This window comes from Centruroides sculpturatus, unplaced genomic scaffold (genome assembly GCF_000671375.1).
Source record: "Centruroides sculpturatus isolate CEXI.00-Female unplaced genomic scaffold, Cexi_2.0 scaffold1042, whole genome shotgun sequence".
In the NCBI taxonomy this organism is placed as follows: domain Eukaryota; kingdom Metazoa; phylum Arthropoda; class Arachnida; order Scorpiones; family Buthidae; genus Centruroides; species Centruroides sculpturatus.
This window is the reverse complement of record NW_019385274.1, coordinates 89515-113068: the sequence shown is the minus strand read 5'-3', so window position 1 is coordinate 113068 and position 23554 is coordinate 89515. Positions and strand designations below refer to the sequence as shown.

Genomic DNA, 23554 nt, shown 5'->3' with positions numbered 1-23554 from the left:
TTCTTAAATACAGCGAGTGATTGGTTAACAAACACTTTCGCAAAAGATTTTTATGTTTGGACAATGAACACATGTTTGGATAACAAACACTTCACAATTAAGTGAAATTTGTTATAATTGTTATCATCATCGATCAAAGTTAAGCTTCAAACACAAGAAGAAGCTATGTAAAATAATGAATACCAATTGTCTTCCCTTGTCTTCAGGCAACAATTTGAAACTTTTTGGAGTGCGGGAGACGTTGACATCGATGCTCAACCCAGCATATACTAATCAGATAGTATTCATCTGAACTTTGAAACTCTCCCTTATAATTCCAGCCTTTTATTTTTCTCACAGAAACAATTCTTTTCTAGTATTTGCGAGACTGTCGGGCAGGCACTCATTAAGTTTTGCATCAGTTTTTATTTTTAAAAGATGAGAGTATAATAGCAAAGATAGAGAGTGGGAAGATGATGTCTGATATTGCTGGGTAATATGAATGGCTTGAACAGGTCTATAGCAGGCCACAGTTCAATCTTATCTAAGAAAGATACTGTATTATCAAGAAGACTCAAGCAGCTTTAAGAGTAACAAAAATCACATCTGAGAAATAAAGAATATTAAAGAGCTCAAAATAGAACCTTAAACTTGAAATTCAGATAGTGAACAAAGTCTTGCAACGAATTATGTTCATTAACTGATCATCCACTGTACAGCTACATCAACAGCACACAAAAACTGTTTCTGTAGTTAACACCCTGATTTTGTTACAACATAGAATTAAGTATCAATATCAACAGAATAAGGCAGTGATTCTCAAAGTGGGGGTCGTGAAAAATATTTGAGGGGATCACAGAAAAATTGATGACAGATCAATTTTTTCCAAATATTTTATAAATTTACTATGGATTCATGTTTAAAAATAGTAGATTCTTTTTGGCTTAGTGTGAAAGCAGAGTATCCACTACTCTCTAAATTGGCAATGGCAGTTCTCTTACCATTTGCAACCACTTATTTATGCGAAATGGCATTTTCAGTAATGACCAACATCAAAACAAAGCAGCACTCTCGTCTTTGCAACATAGAAATCNAAGTTGTAATTGTTTTTGTGAGAATACTTAAACATTTCTGCTTTAAGCTTTTGTGACTCTTTTTGAATTTTGGGATTATGAAAATCTGTATTTTCATCACTTTCCAGATTACTACATAATGAGTCATCTGATTTGTCTAAACTTTCAATATATTTTTCCATGTAGAGATTAGGGGCTTTTTTCTTTTTTGGTGCTCTACATCCTTTTCTTCCCTTTGCAGATACTTTTCCTGGTGTTTTTGTAAGATATTTCATAGGCAATTTTACAAATTCATCACTTGATGAATTATCATCATCATCTAAATTTAATTTACTGATCTTCTCAGCAATTGAGGACATTTCTGAAGATACATTTCCACAAACATTCAATATCCTTTTACTCTCATCTTTTTGTTTAAATACATATTGAAGGGATATAAAAACTTTTTGTAATGTTAATTCTGAGAATAAATCTGCATAGATTATTTCATGAATTTTAGATGATTTATCTAGTTGAATAAAAGCATTATTCAGATTATTGAGTGCAGTACTGAATTTATTTTGTGTTGCATTAAGAATTGCTAATTTACATGAAACACGGCAAAATAGAGAAATGTCTGATTTCATCACTATTTCATTTTTATTTTCTATCATTCCTTTTTTATCTTTCCAAAAAATAAATGGTAAGATTGATGTAAATACATTTTTTCGTTTTAATAATATAATTTCATAATACTTTAAAATATCAAGAAATATTTTTTCTTTCTTATCAAAAGAATAGTGATTGAGAGATGATTGTAATTCCATTAATTCTAAAAATTGATAATGGAGGGCTATGTATTGGCAAATTTCACAAGAACATGATGTTGGATGATTAAAAAATGATGGAATTATAATATTTTGTTTTCTCTGTTGTGGTGGTGATGATTGAGGATCTTCAATGTTTAAAAACACACTACGCACTTCTGCTTTCAAACGTCTTCCAGACTTATTAAAAATAAATAATTCTTTCTCCTGTTCTTTCTCTACAACATTTTCTTCATTGTGTGAATATATTCCTTCAATGATATTTTCAAATCCAATGATGCTTATATTAAAATTCAAAATATTTTTCAAATTTATTATCTTTGTATTACAATCATCATAATTTTCACATAATAAGTCCAGTTGTGCCAGCAATATTAAAATACTTATTGTTCTGTAGAGAAAGAAGAAAATTGTATTAAATTTAATCATATTTTGAGAAGACAAAGAAATCTAGATAAAGAATTAACCTATTTGCCAAAATAATTCCTTGTGCAACTGTAAAGCTTTCTTGTAAGAAACATTGAGCTTCTCTTGGTGCACCAATCATTACATATAATTTTCCCAATAATAAACTTGATTCTATAAAAGTTCTATATAAATATGGCTTATACCATGGAGAATCTAAAATATAAATATAACATTTGTTTAGAATTAATATTTAAAATAAAACTATTCAAATGTAAAATTTACAAATAATTAACTCATAATTTTAATTTGTAAAATTCATTGAAAGTATCTAGCAATAATAAATCAAGATAATTAAATGAAAAAAATATTCCTAAATACTTTCAATAGAAAAATCACAATTAAAAGTTAGTGTAAAATAGACAAAACTACTGAATTACTATGTATGCACATACATGCACATATCTATTTTTTTAATTTCATTTTATAAAACTAATTCTAATATTTAGTGGCAATTTGATATATTACAATAGTAAAAAATTTCTTATATTCAAACAATTAGTTTCTTTTTTTTTACAAAATTTATATACTGGATGTATTTATATACTTTAGATTTTATTTATATATTAATACTACATTTTCATGCAGATAACTCATATAATTCTTTAAATACTCCAACTTCTTTGTGTATCTTAACAGTCTTGAAGGTATACTATTGATGAGCTTTAAGTGAAAACTGTATTTATACATCCTAAAATGGATGTTTAAAATACAGTTTTCACTTTTAAAAAAAATTTTAACTCTTATTTCTCTCTTCAAAGGCAAACGAGCTTTTGAATCCAGAATATACACATCAAAATAATGTCATTAATTCTACATTAATTTAGAAAAATTGTTCTTAGTGTTCTTACTTCTTCAAAATCATGATGGTAGTTCTGATTTAAAATTTATCAAATAAATGAATCTATTGTGATAAAAAAAATTTGATATTAGAACTGTAACAATTAGATCCACTGCAATCTAATTTATAATATGACTAAAAATAAAAATAAATACTTTGGATGCAAGATGAAGAGTTGTATAAATATGATTCAATTTAATGAAGAGTTGTGTTTATGAAATTTTAATTAGTTTTAAAGATGATAATATTTGCAGGCCTGGAGTGCCATTTTCCCTCTGAAAAAGTGAGAAAAGTGAATTGTAATACAGAAACAGTGAGTAAAAAGTGAGTGTAATAGTGACAAAACAAAGTGAAAACATAGAAGGAAAACTCAGTTAAATAGCAGTAAAAGTTATTTTTTTCTTTTTATTCTGTTATGGTTAAATGTGTTTTAAAAATTTCTGTATATACTGTAATACAGTATCCACTCAATATATCACGAATTCGGATATATCACATTTTTTTGGTTCTACAAATTTTAAAATACCAAATACCATCAAATTTCTGTTTGCAACAAAATACAGTATTCATATTTCTACCATTGTCCTTGAAACTACCACTAAAGGTGAAACAATAAATTCATCAAGATCTAAATATGCAAAACAGGTAGATATATAGATATATCAATTGTAATTTTATATGTTTTGATTGTTCTATTATATGTTTTAAAAATTTATTATTAAATTTTATCTATTTATAATTTTAAAATCTATTTTATCTATTATCTATTTATAATTTTAAAAAGTAAATATGTTCCATATTTACTTTTTAAAATTTTCAATTACAGCATTTATAATTGTGACAATCTCCTTCCATAATCCTGTGATTCTCCTTCCATAATCCTAATCCCCAATTTTAAGGTTATAAATTTTTACATCCTGTAAAACTGCTCTGTCACGTAGCACTTTTACAAGAAATGAGGATGTTTTGCTTCCTTTCTCCACGCCTCGTATCTTAGAATTGTGCACACCACCTGCTAAAATGTCATAACCCATTTCTTATAATCATGACATTGCAAAAGATGGAAATAAAAGGGCTGGATTTCATACACTCGGGGCAGTTCATCCCCAACTAGCCATAGGGAGTTCGTTCAAATTGGTGCTATAGCAAAGTGCTCCTCATCCCTGGTTCAACCTGTCCGCCCAACTCCACTCTGCAGGAAGAGAATCTATAAGGTACAAGATCCCAACATGAACAACGAGGTAAATCTAATGTAAAACTCTCTCTCTCGGGCTTATTCTAAATAACATAGAGATAGGAACTATCCTCACATAGGTATTCCATACTGTTATTATATGGTATTATTCCTTTGTATCCAATATATTGTAGTATTGTTAGTAATAATTAAATTGTTAATTTTATATTTAATGTCCTTCTTGTCTGGTATTCGTTCTTTATGCGCAAACCCACACAGGATCTTACCACTCGGGTTCTGTTAAAAATTAAGCCATCCAGTGACAAAGTGAGCAGGTCTAACTGATCTGACGATTAGAGGGCCTGGACCCTCGTCCGTATTCTCACATAATTTTTACTGAAAAACATAAATTACACAAATTTTTAATAAGCGATTTATTTTGAAAATAAATTGCTTATTAAATACTGTATAATAAAATTGTAACTGATATTTTGTTTTTATATCGACAGTATTTATCTTTAAATGTCACTGTTAAAGAAACAATGCTAAATGGGCATTGGTGGTATCGATGTTTACATAAACTTCAATTAATACGATATAACCAAGAATAAAATTCAATATTGAAAAACTAAGCTTATTTTATATCAAAATCATTTGCTGATGAAAGAATAGAGGATAGAGATTGCATAGCATGTATAAACTGTTTAATATAAGCCCAGAATTTTTAGTACAGTAGCACCTCAGGAAACAAAATTAATCCGTTTCGAAACTGAGATTGTATCATGAAAATGTTGTAAGGTGAATCATTTTTCCCCATATGATTACATCCGTTCCAACACAAAAACACACCCAAATTAAAGCTAAGTAGTACATTGGAAAAAAATAACTTTAGTAAGGAAAACACTGAAAAATGCATTTTGTAGTTGTAAATGTATAAATAATCATAACAGAATAATAATCGAATAAAAAAAATGTAGTTTTATTTGCAGCCTTTTGAGGATAGACGATGGTGGAGGTGTAAACTGGTGGCGGAGGAGAGGGAGAAGGGAAATGATACTAAAACTTAACTTACATAACATAATGTAACAATAACTTAAAAATAACTTAACACTAATTTTTTAACTTTTCTGTTTTATATATATATATATTTTTTTTAATTTTTTATTCACTGCTTTTTGCTTTCTTTCCTTCACTTCCACCAGCACTTTCACTGGATAGAGGTTGCTTGGTAAAATATCTATCCAAAGAAGTTTGGCTTTGCCTACTTTTTAAAATGTTTCTAAAATGACTTAGGCAAATGTCATTATTCTGAGCAGCAATACAGCCAGTGTGAACCTTTTTGGGATGTTTCTTTTCAACAAAATCAGTCACTTTCTGATAATACCTCAAGATTTCCTTTATCGAGCGAGATCCTTCCACGACGAAGCAAACAATGGACTGAGACCAATGAACAGAAGTGAATGAAAAATGGCGCTGTGAACTAATGTAATGTTGTATGGTGAGATTTTGTTCGAACTGTGGAGCAAAAATATGTTCGAATTTCATGTCGTATCCTGAAAATTTCGTATGCTGAAGCATTTGTATCCTGAGATATTACTATACTTGGTCATATAACGCTTTTTCTTTGTCTCCAGACAAGTGTGATATAACAAGAAGCTACAGTAGAGCATCAATTATCCAAATCAATTGGTGACTGGGGTTGTTTGTAAAACTGATTTTTCAAATAACCGATTATATACAAAAAAATATATTAACCTATCCCATGTTGAAATTAAGTCAAATCCTGGCACGTCCTTAAGTACCCTCTCATGGTCACACCAGTGCTGCCTGCTAAAACACGCACATCAACAAAAATAATATTGGAGTAGTCCAAGACATAGCCAAAGATTGCAGCACCACAGCACTAGTAAAAATTTAAATTTGCCGACTGGAAAGCTTTCAGTTAATTGACATTTGGTTAATCGATGCTCTACTGTACTTTATTTCCAGTAAACTATAAATACTTAAGTCTTTGGCATCTGTAAATAATCAGTAATGAAAAATGATGTTCTTTCATTCTGTTTATTTTACATGTTTTCAGCTTCCTTCTTTTTTGGTTCCTCTTGCTTTTGAACACTTTTAACACTAACAAGCATTACATGTGCTGCCCATACTTCATTCATGTTCTTGCTGTTAATGGCCTTCTTCAGTTTTTTTTTTTGTTTGCTCTTTTAACAAAACTTGGTCTTATTTCACTTTCTTCTACTTTTTTATGGTTTAAGCACTCTTTCCGACATTGATGCTCTATCAGGAGGAAGTGCGTGGCATGAAATTGAAAATCCCCATTCTACATCAGCATTGCCATGAGAGAGGGTCAATGCTGATTTCACTAATTTGGCTACATTGGGACATCTATCATTATCAGAAACTGTTTATTGTTTAATGCTTTGAGATGTGTAAATATTGATTTCAAAATAAATTAATAAATCTGAAATAAACAGATTTCAAATAGTATAAGTAAAATAGTTTTATTAATGATTTCATAAATAACAAGGAACTTTTTCCTGCAGATGAATAAAAAGCAACATCGCTAACCTTTTAGGAAGCATGTAAAGATTTTTCCTACCAACAATCAGGTGTTTTACTTTTTACAATACTTAAAATTTACCAAATAAATTAAAAGATTCGATGTGTAAATATGAATTTACATTTTCGTTTACTTTTTTTAGTCTCAATTAATGCACACTTATTAGGCACAAGAGAAGAGATTAAAAAATGGATATTTTACAAATAAAGTAATCATACATTTTATGAAAATAATACTTATTACATGGAAAAATTATACTTTTAGTCAATTTACACATACATTTAGGAATATATAGATGTGATTAAATGTTAACAATATGCTATGAAATCATTAACCCTAGATAATTAATCATTCATCCACACGACGACACACTTCCGCTTGAAAGTGAAATTCAGAAACTTTCACGTGCTTCCTGCCGGTCATTCTTTTTCTACCTTAATAATTTGAATAAACAGTGCAGTGTGTGATGTAATTGTGTTCACACATCAATTAGAAATTGACTTACACCCATCCCGTAGTCCACTCGATGAAAGTTTAGTTACTACGTAACTTTGTTGCAAAGGCATGCACATTATGTAGATTGTTATGGCTGCAGATGTAAACAGTTAGTAGTGATATATGCCATTCCCTATTTGAAAAAAGGTACTGATCCTCAGAAACAAATATTGGCTAATTTTCATAAAGGAAATAACATCTATTTTACATGGAACAAACTGTAACATTACTATGGATAACAGGTTCACATCTGTATCTTTGGCAGATGAACTATTGAAGTCACCTAATAATTTGACCTTAGTTGGCACTCTTAGAAGTAACAAAGAGAAATTCCTGAAAAATTAAAAAATTCTAAATCACGCGCTGTTGTTACTTCAATATTTTGTTACGACAGAAATAAGACATTAGTTTTGTACAAAGCCAAGTCAAGTAAAGTTATGTTTTGTCAACTATTTATGATCAACTTAACATCAATGAAAATACAGGAAAACCACAAATAATACATTTTTATAATAGTACAAAGGATGCGGTAGACAAAGTAGATCAAATGTGTTCAAATATGAGTCAAAACAAAAAGATGGCCACTATGTGTGTTTTATAATATGCTAAACCTATTGGCAATCAACAGTTATGCTATCTATGTCTCTAATAACGTTAGAAACAAAAAAAACCAATATCCCTGTGGGATTTCTTTATGAAGATGGGAGACAAACTCGTTCAGCCCCGGGTACAACAGTAGTTACAGACAGTGCCTTTGAGGCGTGATATCAGAACCATGATACAGGATATTCTAGGTGATGCGCCCAGTATAGAAGCTTCTACTCATTCTGCATCAAATCCACATAAAATATGCTATTTATGTCCATAGAAAGCTCAATGAATGACAAAACACTGTTACATGAAATGCAAAAATGCATTTTGCAGCCCCCATAATGTTAACATATGTAGCAACTGTGTGTAATCTTATTTCCTAAATATTTTGTCCTTATTTAGTTCCTATTTATCCATACTATTGTGCCATGTAACAAGTTCCTATTTTTATTAAACAATTTTGTTGATATTAATGTTTTTTAATGCATAGTCCACTCAATGGTTTAGTTTCTGCTCAAGTTTAGTTATCTAGGTTTAGGGTCCACTCAAGTTTAGTTATCTAGGGTTAAAATAATTTTATTCTATTTAACTCAAGTTTATGAAATTATTTAAAGATAAATAAAGTAAAAAATATTCTTGTAAACAACAACTCCATAACCCAATTGTTAATTAAAACCAAATAATCTGCCAAATTATTGGGCTATAACAAGAATAATTAAATGGTCAGAAACAAAATAATTTATCTAGAGGTAGGAGGTTACACCACTAATTTTGTGTTAATTTTAATAATTATCATATATAACACTTCATGCCAGTGTTCAAATAAATAAAATAATTAACACTTCAGTGTTGTGGTGTTGCAAATTGTGACTTTTTACATTTTAGACATATTTGCTAGCACTTTCAATAGCTTATAGCTACTGTCCTCAGGCGGAAAATTGAATACAATTATTTTCAAATGTTCTGCTTTTGAACATATTTTTGAAATTATCTAATGCATGTGGATGGAATTTAGAATAAATCGATTTTAAAAAATGAAAAATATTCGAAATTTATAAAAATGTACTGCAAATGATGTAATATCCCCAAAAATACTTAAAAAGCAATAAAGTAAGCGGTATTTGGTTATGGTACAAATGAGAATGCAAAATCATAATTTAAATTGTTTGAATAATATTATCCACAGTCGCAGGATTTCTAAGGTCAATGTATTGCATGGTGTTACAGTGGATATATAGGGGTTTTTCCATATGAATAATTCTCTTTGATCGTTGCACCACTTAAGTAATTTTGTTTGTGCCCAAAGCTGTAGATAATTTTGGTCTAGTAATAGTACCTTTTAATAGACCAACAATGGAGTTAGCTAAAAAGGCGCATTGCCAGTTAACTACCCAGGACTCTTCCTAATCTTCATTTCCAGAACTATTAATTTAAATATAACCTACTAGTTACTCATAGCACCAACTGGAAATGACTTCAGTGCCCATGGCTAATTGTTTTTGGAATATTTGACAGAACATAAACTTTTAATAAAATTTAATATTTTTCATTTTTTCTACTCTGTGGGCACTAAGATTACTACNTTAATAAAATTTTATTAAAATTTATTAGAAGACACTCTGACAGTTCTCTTGTAAGAGGAAGTTGCGGTTTTGAGTCCCATTCAGGGCCAAGTATTTTCTTCCAGAAAATTCTAGGCTGATAGTCTGATAATTTGGCAAATCGTTTGGCTTTAAAATTATTTTCAATTGGTCCCACATCTTAATTGAGCACATGGAAATGATCAAAAAAATGAGATAAGTGAGAAAATGACCTGAAAGGTGAGAAAAGTGAGGATACTTCAAAAAAGTGAGTACAAGTGAGAAAAGTGAGTGACTCCGAGGCCTGTATTTGTAACCAGTATACCTAATAAAGAACATTAAAAGATACATTGAATAAAAATTATTCAGTAAGGAAGGGTTAACAATACATTGGCTGAAGTGATGCTACACAAAAAGTAGAAATACAAAGGAATAATAGTTATGAATAAAAAAAAATCTTCCTGTCTATAGTACAGTGCAAATTAATGGAAACAAGGCAAAAAATCAAAAAAGAAATACACATTTTTTACACATTTTATTTTTTATTTGCTTTTTTTCCACTAATTTGCACGATATTACACATAACTTAAAATTAGTGGCAGTCACAAGATGTTTTAAATAAAAGGAAAAAAGTCAAATATGGATCCCTGGATCTAATATTTAAATTCATAAAGACATTTTTTTTTGTCCTCTATGTTTTTACTTTTAAGGTATTTTTATATTTTAAATTAGTTTATCATTCAATTTTTTTTTTTTTTGGTTTATTTTATGTCTCTAAAGATGACACTGCAAATATTTTGAACAACATTTAATCAAAATGAACTTCTCGATTCCTAGAAACTAAGTGTGATTATTTAAATCATTAGTTAAAATGATCACACTTAGTTTCTCGATTCCTAGAAACTAAGTGTGATTATTTAAATCATTAGTTAAAATGGGGTTAAATTCATCACAGTGGATTTATTTACAGTCTGTAACTAAATACATCATTTCAAAATTTTTTCTCAAGATAATGAAATATATTTTTTAGGAATTAATTGTCAAATTGATAAATATAAACAAATAATTTTTGAAGAATAAATTCCATACATATATATAAAAGTTAAAACACTTGCTAACTACTAAATGACTACATTTGAAACAGGATTAAGATAATTAACAAATTACTGAAGAATGAGAGAAAATGTATTTTTTTTAACCTCTTCTATTAATGAAAACCAAAAAATCTATTTTAAAAAATTTTGTTTATAAAATATATACTGTTTACAACTATAGATATAATATATATATTTTGTTATAAAAAGTATGTAAAGTTTTAATTTCTATAAAATTTTCTATATGGTATACAAAATAAATTTTAAGAAAATTTCAGATGAAGAATAATGTTGTTATTCTCCTTTTCTATTAAGATTAAGAATTGGTGATAACCATTCACTCAGTATTAAATAAGAGTCCTGGATTTTATGTTTAAAGTTGAATAAACATTATTAGATTTTTTTTGTTCTGTTTGTTCAAAATTAAATTCTCAAATGGATCCAATATTGTCAAGAATAACAATATTGGATTAGGAATTCATACAATGAATGACAGTTTATTAACAGAATTTTTAATTTTGTTCTCATATGATCAATATAAAGTACTTAAATATATTCAATGTTCTTATTTTTATTTTTAACCTTCATTCCAAAATTTTCAGTTATATTTGCATTACTATATTCACATCTCAATATTTATTCTAAGTACATTAAATGATTTATACAATGTATCTTATATTTTATGATTTGAAGTTAGTATAATTTAAAAAAAACTTTATTTTTAGTAAAAGAAACAAATGTTTTAATTTAATATTAACAATATTAAAAATTAGAAATATTAATAAAATATTTTCACTCAGTTATAACATACTTTGCCTTTATAGACAGTTTATTCTAGTAATATGAAGGTCATAAATTTTATACATACCTTTATTAATCATTGCTGTGTTAATATCAGCAATTGAAAAATGATTCAGAAGCCCTAAACATAACCCTGTACTTTCTATAGCTAAATTAATTGGTGTATTAGTTTGCATTAAATTAAATGTGCATTCATCTTTTTCCAATGTAATTGAAAATACTTTTGGGGAGAGTAAAAGATAAAAACTTGCTAGCTTCTTAGCTTCTGCCATTAAAAGAGTATTAGTTTTAGTATGACGTTGTAGAAATGATGATGACAATACTTCACTTAAAATTTGTATTCCAATGGTATACTGAAATTGGAATTTATTCTCTTAGAATTTTAAATGAATAAATAATAAATATTACATATCAATAAACTAAGAATTTTTATCCATTATAATTAATTATTTTTACTTTAAATTTAACTTCTTTTAAAATTTATTCAGATTTTATTTGATTAAATTTAAAAATTTTTAAAAATACTTTAAGAGCTTGAAATGGTACAATAGAAAATTAAAATAAAGGTTTTAAAATCCAGGATGAAATATATTCATACAATATTGAAGACAAAATACAAAAGCATTTTTAAAATCTTACTGACTGTCCATTCACAATCCAGTAGTGTTAAGTATGTTCCAGTAATTGTGAATGGATATTCAGTAAGACTAAAAATATATTTTTTTGTATTTTGCCATCAGTATTGTACAAATAAAAAATAAATTATAATAAAAATAAAAGACATTTATTTATAATGAATTTGGAATTATTTTTCACTTAAAATCTACTTTTACAATTTGTTAAACAATTGTTAAATACACTTATTATCTATATGAAGTTTTGTTATTTCTTAAATGCCTTTCTCATTTCAAAAAATATTTTAAAATACATTAATTATTCTTTATAATTTTAAATAAATTTCAGAGACAACTTACTACATTTATTTAAAAATTACACCAAACAAATTTTTGTATTTTGTCCTAAACCAATGCAATGATATTGCATATTATTATTATAAATTAATTATAATTTGAATATTTATGAAAAGTCTAATAATCAAAATAATAAATTTACATACCTGTTCGGAATGAAAAAAATATTCACTTAAAGAAAGGTTAAACTTTAATTTTATTAAATATGCATAAGAATCAGATGAATTTAGTGGAACAATCTCTTCACAAAGTTTTTTTCCTTCATTAACAAAATATTTTGCAGCTTCCAGTAAATGATATCTGGATAAAATTATAATAAGCATACTTAGAGAATGTAATTCAGTGATCGGATTATTTAAAACTTTTGCAATGTGCTTTAGTAATGTCCATGTTTTTATTTCTTCAACAACCTAAAATTAAAACATTTAAATTAACATGAAAAAATAATAAATTTGTAGGAAACAATGTACAAAATTTTTTATGATTTCATAATTATATTTCAGCCTAAAATAATATATTATAATAATGATCTTAATTTTATAAAATGAGAAATTATATTATTTGTCTACTACTGCTTTATCATTAACAAAAACAACATAAAAATTATACGAATTACATTTGGCATTAATTATATCTATATATGATATTTTCATTATATAATTAATCACTATGTAGTATATATCATTTTTTTTATCATATTATATTTTGTTTGTAATGCAATATATATCTGTGTGCACATCAGTAACATACAGTACTGTATATTTAAATGCCTACATTTTTAAATAACTTCTTGTTTAAAAATGAGAACACAAACTAATTTCTACATAAATTAGAAAATTTAAATCTACTTATTATTTAAAATTTTCATCATTACATCATATTGTTCTGATATGAGTAAATGTATGATGATGATTCTACATACAAATATAAATTTAATTTAATGCATATTTTGATATTTATTTTGTAAATTCATTACAATGAAATTTAACTAAATTTGATTAATTCTGTTATGAAGATATGACAGGAAACAATTGCCTGTACAGTTACTCCTCACTTTATGACCGAGTTCCATTCTGACGACTATGTCGTTAAGCAAATTGGTCAATAAGTGAGGAGCTTGCACCAGGAATATAGGATTGTTGTAAAATTATAAAAATTATGCAACAAACTTCAAATTTATTCATGAAAAGACATGCTTATGTGTATATTATCATTTATTTATTTGGTTATCTGGAGCTATAGAGGGTCCAGGTAAGGGAAATGACGACGATGAAATAGAAGTTGTACCTTCAAGGGCAGAGGTCCTGGATGTAACAGTCAAAAAGAAACTCTTAAGTGTGGTTTGCTTTGTGATCTTCATATTTTTCTTGATAAATTTCTCTATAGCACTTCAAAAGTTCACTCATCCCACGTTCAACTTTATTCAAATGTTCAGTATTTGGATCCATAGCCTAAAGTTCCAACATAGCTGCATTAATTTTGGAGAACACAGCAACTAACCCTTGTACTGTGAATTTCTTTTTCTTCTTCAGTTCTTTTCTCTTCCAAATGCTGCATCACTTCTAACTCTATTGAATCCTCATTTATTAACTCTCCATCAGCATAATCCACTAATTCAGCAATGTCTTCCAGTTCAACATCTAAATTAAGTGAATTGGCAAGGCCTGCAATTGTTCGAATTACATCAGTTTGTTCAAGATTGTCAAATGATTCAATATTGTTCGTGAAACTTCTTATGCATTTTTTCCATATGCCTTGCATCTGTCACTTCATCCCAAGCTGATTTAATGTTTTTAATGCAATATAAAATACTGTACAATTTCCAAAAATCACAAAGGGTTATTACATCATTTTCTGTTGCTGCTACAGCTTGGAAAAAAGTCATGTGCAAATAAAATGCTTTGAACATAGCTATAGTGTCCTGATCCTTTGGCTGTAGGACAGCAGTTGTGTTTTTAGGAAGATATACTCACTACCTTTACATCTGGATGTAGATCATCAAGAAGCTAGGGGTGGCCTGGAGCATTATCAAGCAGGAGAATAATTTTAAAAGGAACTCCCATTTTCATACAATAATGCTGGATTGAGGGTATGAAGGGCACCATTCGCCACTGATCAACACTCAAGCTGAGAAAGGGGATTCCCTAAATTGCAGATCGAAACTCAATTGGTCACAAGTGTGAATGGTCATTAAACAGATAGGTCGTAAAGTGAGGAGTACCTCACTTTACAATCTTTTAGAATACGAAAGTCTTAATTCTAAAATTATTTTATGATTGGTTTTTAACATTTATGTAATAAATCAATTATAATCAACTTTAAGAATATCCTTCTCTATAATAATTTATAAAAAAATAAAAATAAAATTCATGTTTATCATTGTGATAAGTAGAGTAATTTATTATATGTATATAAATTCCATTATACTATAAAGTTTTTTCAATTTAATTTTCTTGAATAACTGACTAGTTCATAGTAATATGCATAAGAATACAAGAGAAAGTTAATAAATAAGTTACAAACAAGTATTGCTCTCATTGTACAATGCAAGTGTTTCTAATTTTAATAACAGATGGCACTATATATAATTTTTCAACATGCAGCAGGCAATCCAGGCAGCATTAAGAAAGCAAGGCAAATATAGGCAGCATCAAGTTTTTGAATTCATTCAAGAGTATCATACATTTGTTCTTCTGAACTACTAAATCAACTCAAAAAACAATCAATGTAGAAAAATACTGATCAAAATCATGATTTTTCAATGATTAAAGTAATAAAATAATAGCTCAAGAACTAATGGAGGTAGCAAAAAATAGTATTATTTATATGGGGCTAGAGATCAAATAAGTTGATAATACTTGTACATAGGAAAAATAAAGGTAACAAGAACAATGCAATAAGGTTCCACTGTACTGTATAAATAAATACAATTTTGATAATAAATTAATTGAAAAAATTACAATACATAAATATGAAAATCCATTAAAATTTCTTCCATGACACAATGATCATCATTAATAAAATCTAGTATTCATCATTTAATTGATTGATTGATTTTTTATTTATTTATTTTTATTTTTTAAAACCACAATTTAGCGTAATAACCAACACTTGGCACAACATTCGTTTATTTCAGTTTTTGTTTTCAACAAAAATTGAAATACAAATGTTGTGCCAAATGTTGGTTATTACGCTACATTGCGGTTTAAAAAAATAAAAATAAAGACATAAAGCCTGGTACTCACATGCGGCAACGAACGACGGAAATCATCGACGAAAAGAGTTGCTGTTCCGTTGTCTTTCCGTGTCACGTGTACTCACATGCGGAAATTACCCTACAATTGAAACACGCCATCTGCCAGCCGTAAATATAAACAAGCTACTACAGTAGGTAGGCAACGTGCCAGTAGTCAAAATGGCGTCTACCGGAATTGCTTTGTTATATCAATTAAACTTTTTAAGTTTGCCTTCGATCTTATCGCAAATAAAAAATACCTCAAAAACGAATAATTTGGATAGGAAAAATAGTCTAAATCGTCGAAAGTTAGGAATATCGAATACTTTTGTCGCCAAATTATGCTTACTCCATTCCCAATACTTTACGCAGTAAGTAAGTCTATTTAACATTAATATTTAAATCGGATAGTAATATAGAGTATAAACGAAATATATTAGCGTATTAGTGTACAAATAAAGCTTTCTAGCTTGCCGACCGCCATNATACCGAGAGTGCTACTTGTTCATAGGTGGCGCGTATAATTGAATTAAGTCATATACCAAACAAAATTTGTTTCGTCCAAACAGGATATATTCCGAATTGGACGTATTCTAAAGCAGATGTATACCAAGGTACTACTGTATATATAAAAAAAAATACTGTAAAAATAAATTTAACTTTTTCTATTTAATTCATTATCAAAATTATAATAGGTAAATATAAAAATTTGGTTACAATATCTTCAAATAAACAATGATAATTCCAATAATGATAAAGTGCATGCACATTTGTAGAATTTATTAACCATTGACTTTTTTTTATTTCTCTGTCATTTAATTATTGATAGCAAATTTATATAGTGATATGTTTCTTTACTTTTTCTTTTTTAATTAATTTTTTTAAATTATTTTAAAATGGAGTTTTTAAGTTTCAGAGTATTTTTCTTATGTAGACATAAAACTGTATGATGTAATTAGCATCTTTCTGACAAATCAGATAATATTTGAAAAATTTGATGTAACATCCAGTTTTGACATATTTCCTAAAGCAAGTCTATGGTATTTGATAACATTTTAAAAATGTAAATATCCAAAATTTTTATTTTAATGTCTGTAATAACTGTTATTAGTAAACTATTCAAAAAATTAAAGTAACTATTACATGAATCAATTATAAACAACACTACCTTTTCAGTTGTATTATAAATCTCTGCTACAGTTCTGACAACATCAAGAATTTCTAATAATTCTTCTATTGGAATAGTAGTTTTCCATTCTGATTTTGTGTGAAATATGTCAATCCACAATGATAATGCCTTATTTAATGGCTCTAACATTTCTTCTTGAATATAAATATTAATAAATGAAAATGCAGAATCAATATCACATTTTTCTTCCTTATCTTCCTCATCACCTCTAGGAGTACGAGTTTTGTTCTCTGCATCAATAAACAACTTTGAAGAATTCTGAATTTCTTTCTAAATTAAATGTTTAACAAAATTCAAAGCATTTTATAAATAAGAATAAAATTTGTATTATGATTTATAGCAAATAAGAATTTTATTTATTACCTGTGCTGCTGTTTGTAAATTTCTCATTTGTATCTGATATAACCAAAAATATGCCAGAGATAAGTAAAATTTTAAAGTAGAATTATTAATTTCCTTATTTAACTGATCTTTCAAAATGTTGATTGCTTCTCTGCAGCATTTAATAGCTGATCTAAAAAGATATGAAAAATTTATAATTGATACATATATAAAATCAAATAATAATACTGATTAATTTTCTATAGAAATAAATTATATCAGATATAATAATTTAATTAAAATATGCACAAATAATTTAACAGTACAATACGATTAAATAGATAAAACTATTGGACACACTAAAAATATGCATTAATTTTTACTTAACACTTCCAACCATTTTAACATGCAGTAGAATCTACTTAATATAACCAATAGATTATACTGATAATAACCAACATTAGTTAGGACCAAACTATAATGTAGTGTACACTAATAGAAATTTCAGTTTTAATGGCTCTCATAATAAAAAGTAATGTTAAAACAAAACTGTATAACTTGAAAATTTATTAAGTATAAAAATAATAATTATTATTATTATTAATTAAAGGTCCGTCATTGATGAGCAAATAATTGTTAATATAGTAAACATTTAACATTTAAAGCACTGGCTAAAACTGATCAAAATATCCATGGATTGCATTAAAAATATGCTACTGTATGTAAAAATTGAAAAAATCCTTTAAAATTAGAAGTTAAAGCTTTTATTTAAGAAATTGCAAAAACTATAATTTCTTAAATAAGTAAATATTTTCTTTTTTAAAGAAAATAAGTAATTATAAATAACAAAAACAAAATATTACTGATTCTGAAGTCTCTTGTGTTTAGTTTTTGTTATTCTTATTTCTTTATTAATTCTTTAAACATGAAATGGTCCTTATTCATTCAAAACAAAATCGGCCAATGGACAGGTTTGACAGGTTTTTCTATACAAGTTCCCTTTGTAAGTGTAAGGGGCAAAAACAATTTATTGTTTAGGTACATGAATAGAAAACATTTTCAGAGCTTAGAGTTAAAACATTCACCATGCTGAACTTCTTAAAAATATTTTTAAGTTATATCAGTGGTAATTAGAGGAATACAATATTGTATTTTCAGTATCAATTTAATTAGTTCTTTGTTGATAAAGTATTTCATTTTTATATTGTCAAAAAAGACAGCACTAATAATTTTCAAGAAGTCAGTTCATTATTTGATAAGTCAGTTTTTTTTTTGACTTACGTCTGATATTCAAACTTAATAGCATTAAAAATCAAAAATAAAAAAACATAGTATTATTACTATTCAAATAAAAACACATTTACAATTTAAAAACAAACATTCTAATCATGAGATGATTCAAATCTAAATCAATATAAAATATATTGATAATGCTGCTCATACTGTTTGAATCATCTCATAATTAGAATGTTTATAAATTATTTTAAAGTTATTGTTACTCAACTAGTAGTAATTCTATATTTGATTTTCGATAGTGTTTAATTATTAAGTTTACACATAACAATGAAATATAATAGTCTTAAAAACCATTTCATCAAATAATAAACTGATTCCTTGAAAGTTATTACCATTGTGTCTTATTGATAATTTAATTAGTTATAATTAAATTATGATGATTATAAATAAAGATCTTTTACCTTTCAACAAGAAATGGATAATGATCACCATAAATCCAAATCCAGCGGGCCATTTCTAATAGACTTCGAGCAGTATCCATAGGTTGTAAACAAATTTCCAATAAACTTTTTATAACAGAATGATGTTCTTCAGCATTATTATGTCTGTTATAAAAATATGATGATGCATTTTTTACAATTCAGAATATTTAACAAATTACTCAAATTTTCAAATAAACTTTAATAAACTAAAAAAATGGAAAAATATTAGTTTTTCATTATTGTTACCAATATGTTCTGATATGGATGCTAGTCTACAATTAAATATTTTTTTTGAAATAAATTTTTCAGTGACTCTCTTGTGACTCTAAAATCAAAATGTAAAATTAATAGTAATGTGTCCTTTCATCTCTCTCAATTTTGTATCTATGTTTATTGATTTTTGTAACTATATAGATAAAAATAATAATAATAATTTAATAGTAAACAATTCTAAATCATTCTAAATGATGATATGTAATCTTTTAAGAGAAATAAATAAATAAAGAGCAAACTTTTATTAACAACAACCTAGTTTGACTATTACATGTAAAAGAGCAAGTTATCTGTAAGTGCCTCACATGCAACTACTTCCTACTGAAACAGTATCAGTCATACAATTATTGATAAAATAATAAAAGAAAGAATGGATATAATGCTTTGAGTTAACTATTTCATATATTCTTTCATTACATTTAAATTTTTAAAATTTCCAAAAGTCTGTATTCTACCACATTATCAACTTATGCTTCCGACCCGAGTGTGGAGGTGCATTTTGATAAGACCAGTGTGAGAATCCAATATATCATTGATATTGTCATACTTATTCAATAATTGTTGTCGAACCTCCTACCTGAGGAAATCTCCATTTACACTTTCTTGATGGCGAAAATAATACATTCCCGTGATCTGCTGACCTCTTAGCTGGGTGATAATTATGCTGATATCACCCAGCCGTCAATTTCGGCTGAAGAGTCAGTCCTCACCCATTCCTCCAGGAGTAAAGTCATCACAAATTTCTCCAACTTGTAATTGTGTCAGTGCCCAATCCTACCCAATATTGGATATCTCACCTACTTGCAACTTGGACATCACCTACAAGTGCGCTTTCAAAGACAAACTATTGGTGATTCGGAACTTTCCCGACGATCTTAAATGAAATAACTTTAAGAGCCTTCACCCTAGTCACAATTAAACCTTTACTCCATCCCCTAGGACACTCTCTACTCCAGGTATTTATTGACTTGTGAACCAATGTAAACTCTCTCTCTCGAGAACTGCGAAAATATGTAGACCTATTTTAACTCGATTTATTATAACTCGTTGGGCACATGCAGCCACTCATGTGACCAACATTCTAATGACTCTGCTTCCGTGTCAATTGGGACATGGTGGTGTCAGTCCTGACAACCTCCAGTCACACCAACATCCTCTACCAAATGTCTGACAGGAGGCAACTCTGCTACCTTGAGCTAGTTGAGATATACAAATCAGCATTGAATGAAAAGGCAATCAACTTTAAGAACAACCACATGTTCCCCAACCCACAGAAATTTTTCATTCCCTGCTCATAAACCATGGGTTCATATGGGAACTGACTCCTCCAATCAGTGACTGCCCAGATCACAAAAATCTGCACCAATCAACAAACAACAACTCATTCCATTCAAATTTTTAAACATTGCAGCTCCATTTTCAATTTTTACAGCCTGATGATGTCCAATGGAATGTGGACAAAAATGTTTGCATGAATAAAAGAACTTTTGATGAATGTTAGGAGCAAATTGAATATAATATATCCAGCATTTAGCTGTCTTTTTAAAAAAGATATTCCATACTGACAATGAGAACACCTGAAAAAATATCATTAACAAGAGCTACATCATTTAACAAATATAACTTTTTTTAACTGAAATGGATGATAAAATAAAATTAGGTGAAAGTACAGTGTTGATAAAAAGAAAATGACTGCTGTTCCAAACAAATCATCACAATTTATTACTTTAAAATAGAAAAACAAATAGATAGAATTTTGTCAGCAGAAAAAAAAATCACTACATCATCTTTAGTTTGTTGTAATGCTGCAGGGCATTATATTCCAACTTTATCACTAATTCTATCATTAAATACAATACAAATCTTTCAGAAGAAACTCCATCAGATACAAATTATTTTATCATCTTCCTGAATGGATTCAAAGTCACATATTTTATCTTATGTAGTTTAAACTCTTTTTTAAAATATGTAAAACTAAATCATAATTATCCAATATTACAAATTTTAAATGTACTGTACATTCAACTCCTACTAGAACATATAACGTGAATATGCAAGAGAAATACTTACAAATTCTCATAATCTAATAAACCTATAACCTTTAATATAATACAATACACACTTATGTTTCCCTTAAGTATCTATTACATCCAAGAGTGTGAATCTCTTGTGAATAATACATCTAGATAGAGCTAATCAATAATTCAGGTAGAACTGTAGCAATAAAGAAAATTAAATGAATATACTGTATAGCAAAGATTATTTATGTATAATAATTCCACAAAATGAAGTTAATGGTTTCCAGAAAATTGACATGTGCTTTTTAGATTCACATTTTTCCCATAAAAGTTTGTTCCCAGCAGCACTACAAACAGGAACTGATTAAAAGCAAATCACAAATTACTAAAATTAAATATGATGTTAAGTCCTGTTTTGCTTTCTACACTTTTATTAGTAATTTAGATAATAAGAATTTGAAAATTTTCTTTCCAGAATTAATAAATATCATAGTCTTCAATACAAGAAGATTTGATTACAAAGATATAGTAAAAAAGTGAATAATAGGAAAAAATTTATACCTGAAGGTAAGTCTAAAATGTGATACAGTAGAGTCTCGAAAACTCGGCCTAATGTGGACCGAAGGGTGGCCGAGTTTGTGAAAATGCCGGGTTATCAGGAATGGGGTTAAAAAAAATAAGTATGAGTGTTTCCTCAGAAATACTGTACTGTACTTGTATGTATTGTTTACTTGAGAATACAAGAGAATAAGCTGCCCAAATATCCTTAAACAAAGAAAAAGTACGTCCTTTATGAGGCACAGAGCCTTTACTACATGAAAATGAAAATTAATGAATACACTGTGTACAGTAATTTACCTGATAAGACAGGCCTCAGAAAAATACTTTATGAAGAATAAAGCTGTCTATAATGAAAATTAGTTAAATAAGAATTTTTTTGCCCTGCCAGGGTGTGGCCAAGTTATCCGGACTGCTGGGTTATCGAGTGCCGAGTTTTCGAGACTCTACTGTAGTATCAAATTTTTTAATGCAAGCAATAAAGCACCACTTTACTGAAATTTTTTAGAAATTAACAGTTTGATAATTGATTGGTAAAGTTACACAAAATTCTTTATGAAAGATTTAGCAAAACAAAGAATGCCAGAAGGTCACAGCATTCAACATCAAATGGTAGCAAAGTAAACTTAACAGAACTGTACTGTTCTAATTCCATGCTGCTTTGGACTATAAACTGGCTTTATACTATATATTTTGTAGAAATGTTATAAATTAAACCTTCAGCAAAAATATTTAATTAGTATTATTAATTGAAAAATAAGCTATCTATATTTATAAAATCAAATATTTACATTCTTTTACCTTTCAACAAGAAATGGATAATGATCACCATAAATCCAAATCCAGCGGGCCATTTCTAATAGAGTTCGAGCAGTATCCATAGGTTGTAAACAAATTTCCAATAAACTTTTTATAACAGAATGATGTTCTTCAGCATTATTATGTCTGTTATAAAAATATGATGATGCATTTTTTACAATTCAGAATATTTAACAAATTACTCAAATTTTCAAATAAACTTTAATAAACTAAAAAAATGGAAAAATATTAGTTTTTCATTATTGTTACCAATATGTTCTGATATGGATGCTAGTCTACAATTAAATATTTTTTTTGAAATAAATTTTTCAGTGACTCTCTTGTGACTCTAAAATCAAAATGTAAAATTAATAGTAATGTGTCCTTTCATCTCTCTCAATTTTGTATCTATGTTTATTGATTTTTGTAACTATATAGATAAAAATAATAATAATAATTTAATAGTAAACAATTCTAAATCATTCTAAATGATGATATGTAATCTTTTAAGAGAAATAAATAAATAAAGAGCAAACTTTTATTAACAACAACCTAGTTTGACTATTACATGTAAAAGAGCAAGTTATCTGTAAGTGCCTCACATGCAACTACTTCCTACTGAAACAGTATCAGTCATACAATTATTGATAAAATAATAAAAGAAAGAATGGATATAATGCTTTGAGTTAACTATTTCATATATTCTTTCATTACATTTAAATTTTTAAAATTTCCAAAAGTCTGTATTCTACCACATTATCAACTTATGCTTCCGACCCGAGTGTGGAGGTGCATTTTGATAAGACCAGTGTGAGAATCCAATATATCATTGATATTGTCATACTTATTCAATAATTGTTGTCGAACCTCCTACCTGAGGAAATCTCCATTTACACTTTCTTGATGGCGAAAATAATACATTCCCGTGATCTGCTGACCTCTTAGCTGGGTGATAATTATGCTGATATCACCCAGCCGTCAATTTTGGCTGAAGAGTCAGTCCTCACC

The 23554-nt window shown here is 27.9% G+C and overlaps 1 protein-coding gene across 1 annotated transcript; it reads right to left on the bottom strand.

Annotated features, from left to right (window-relative positions):
• Positions 1-1015: 1015 nt before the first annotated feature.
• LOC111637029 lies at positions 1016-23467 on the bottom strand. The gene is made up of 8 exons (XM_023382431.1): positions 23421-23467; positions 22550-22693; positions 17224-17374; positions 16840-17130; positions 12583-12846; positions 11533-11818; positions 2326-2479; positions 1016-2249 (listed from the first exon to the last, which is right to left on the bottom strand). Exons 1-8 carry the CDS (start codon positions 23465-23467, stop codon positions 1016-1018), a joined length of 2571 nt encoding a protein of 856 aa, XP_023238199.1.
• Between the last annotated feature and the right edge of the window lie 87 nt (positions 23468-23554).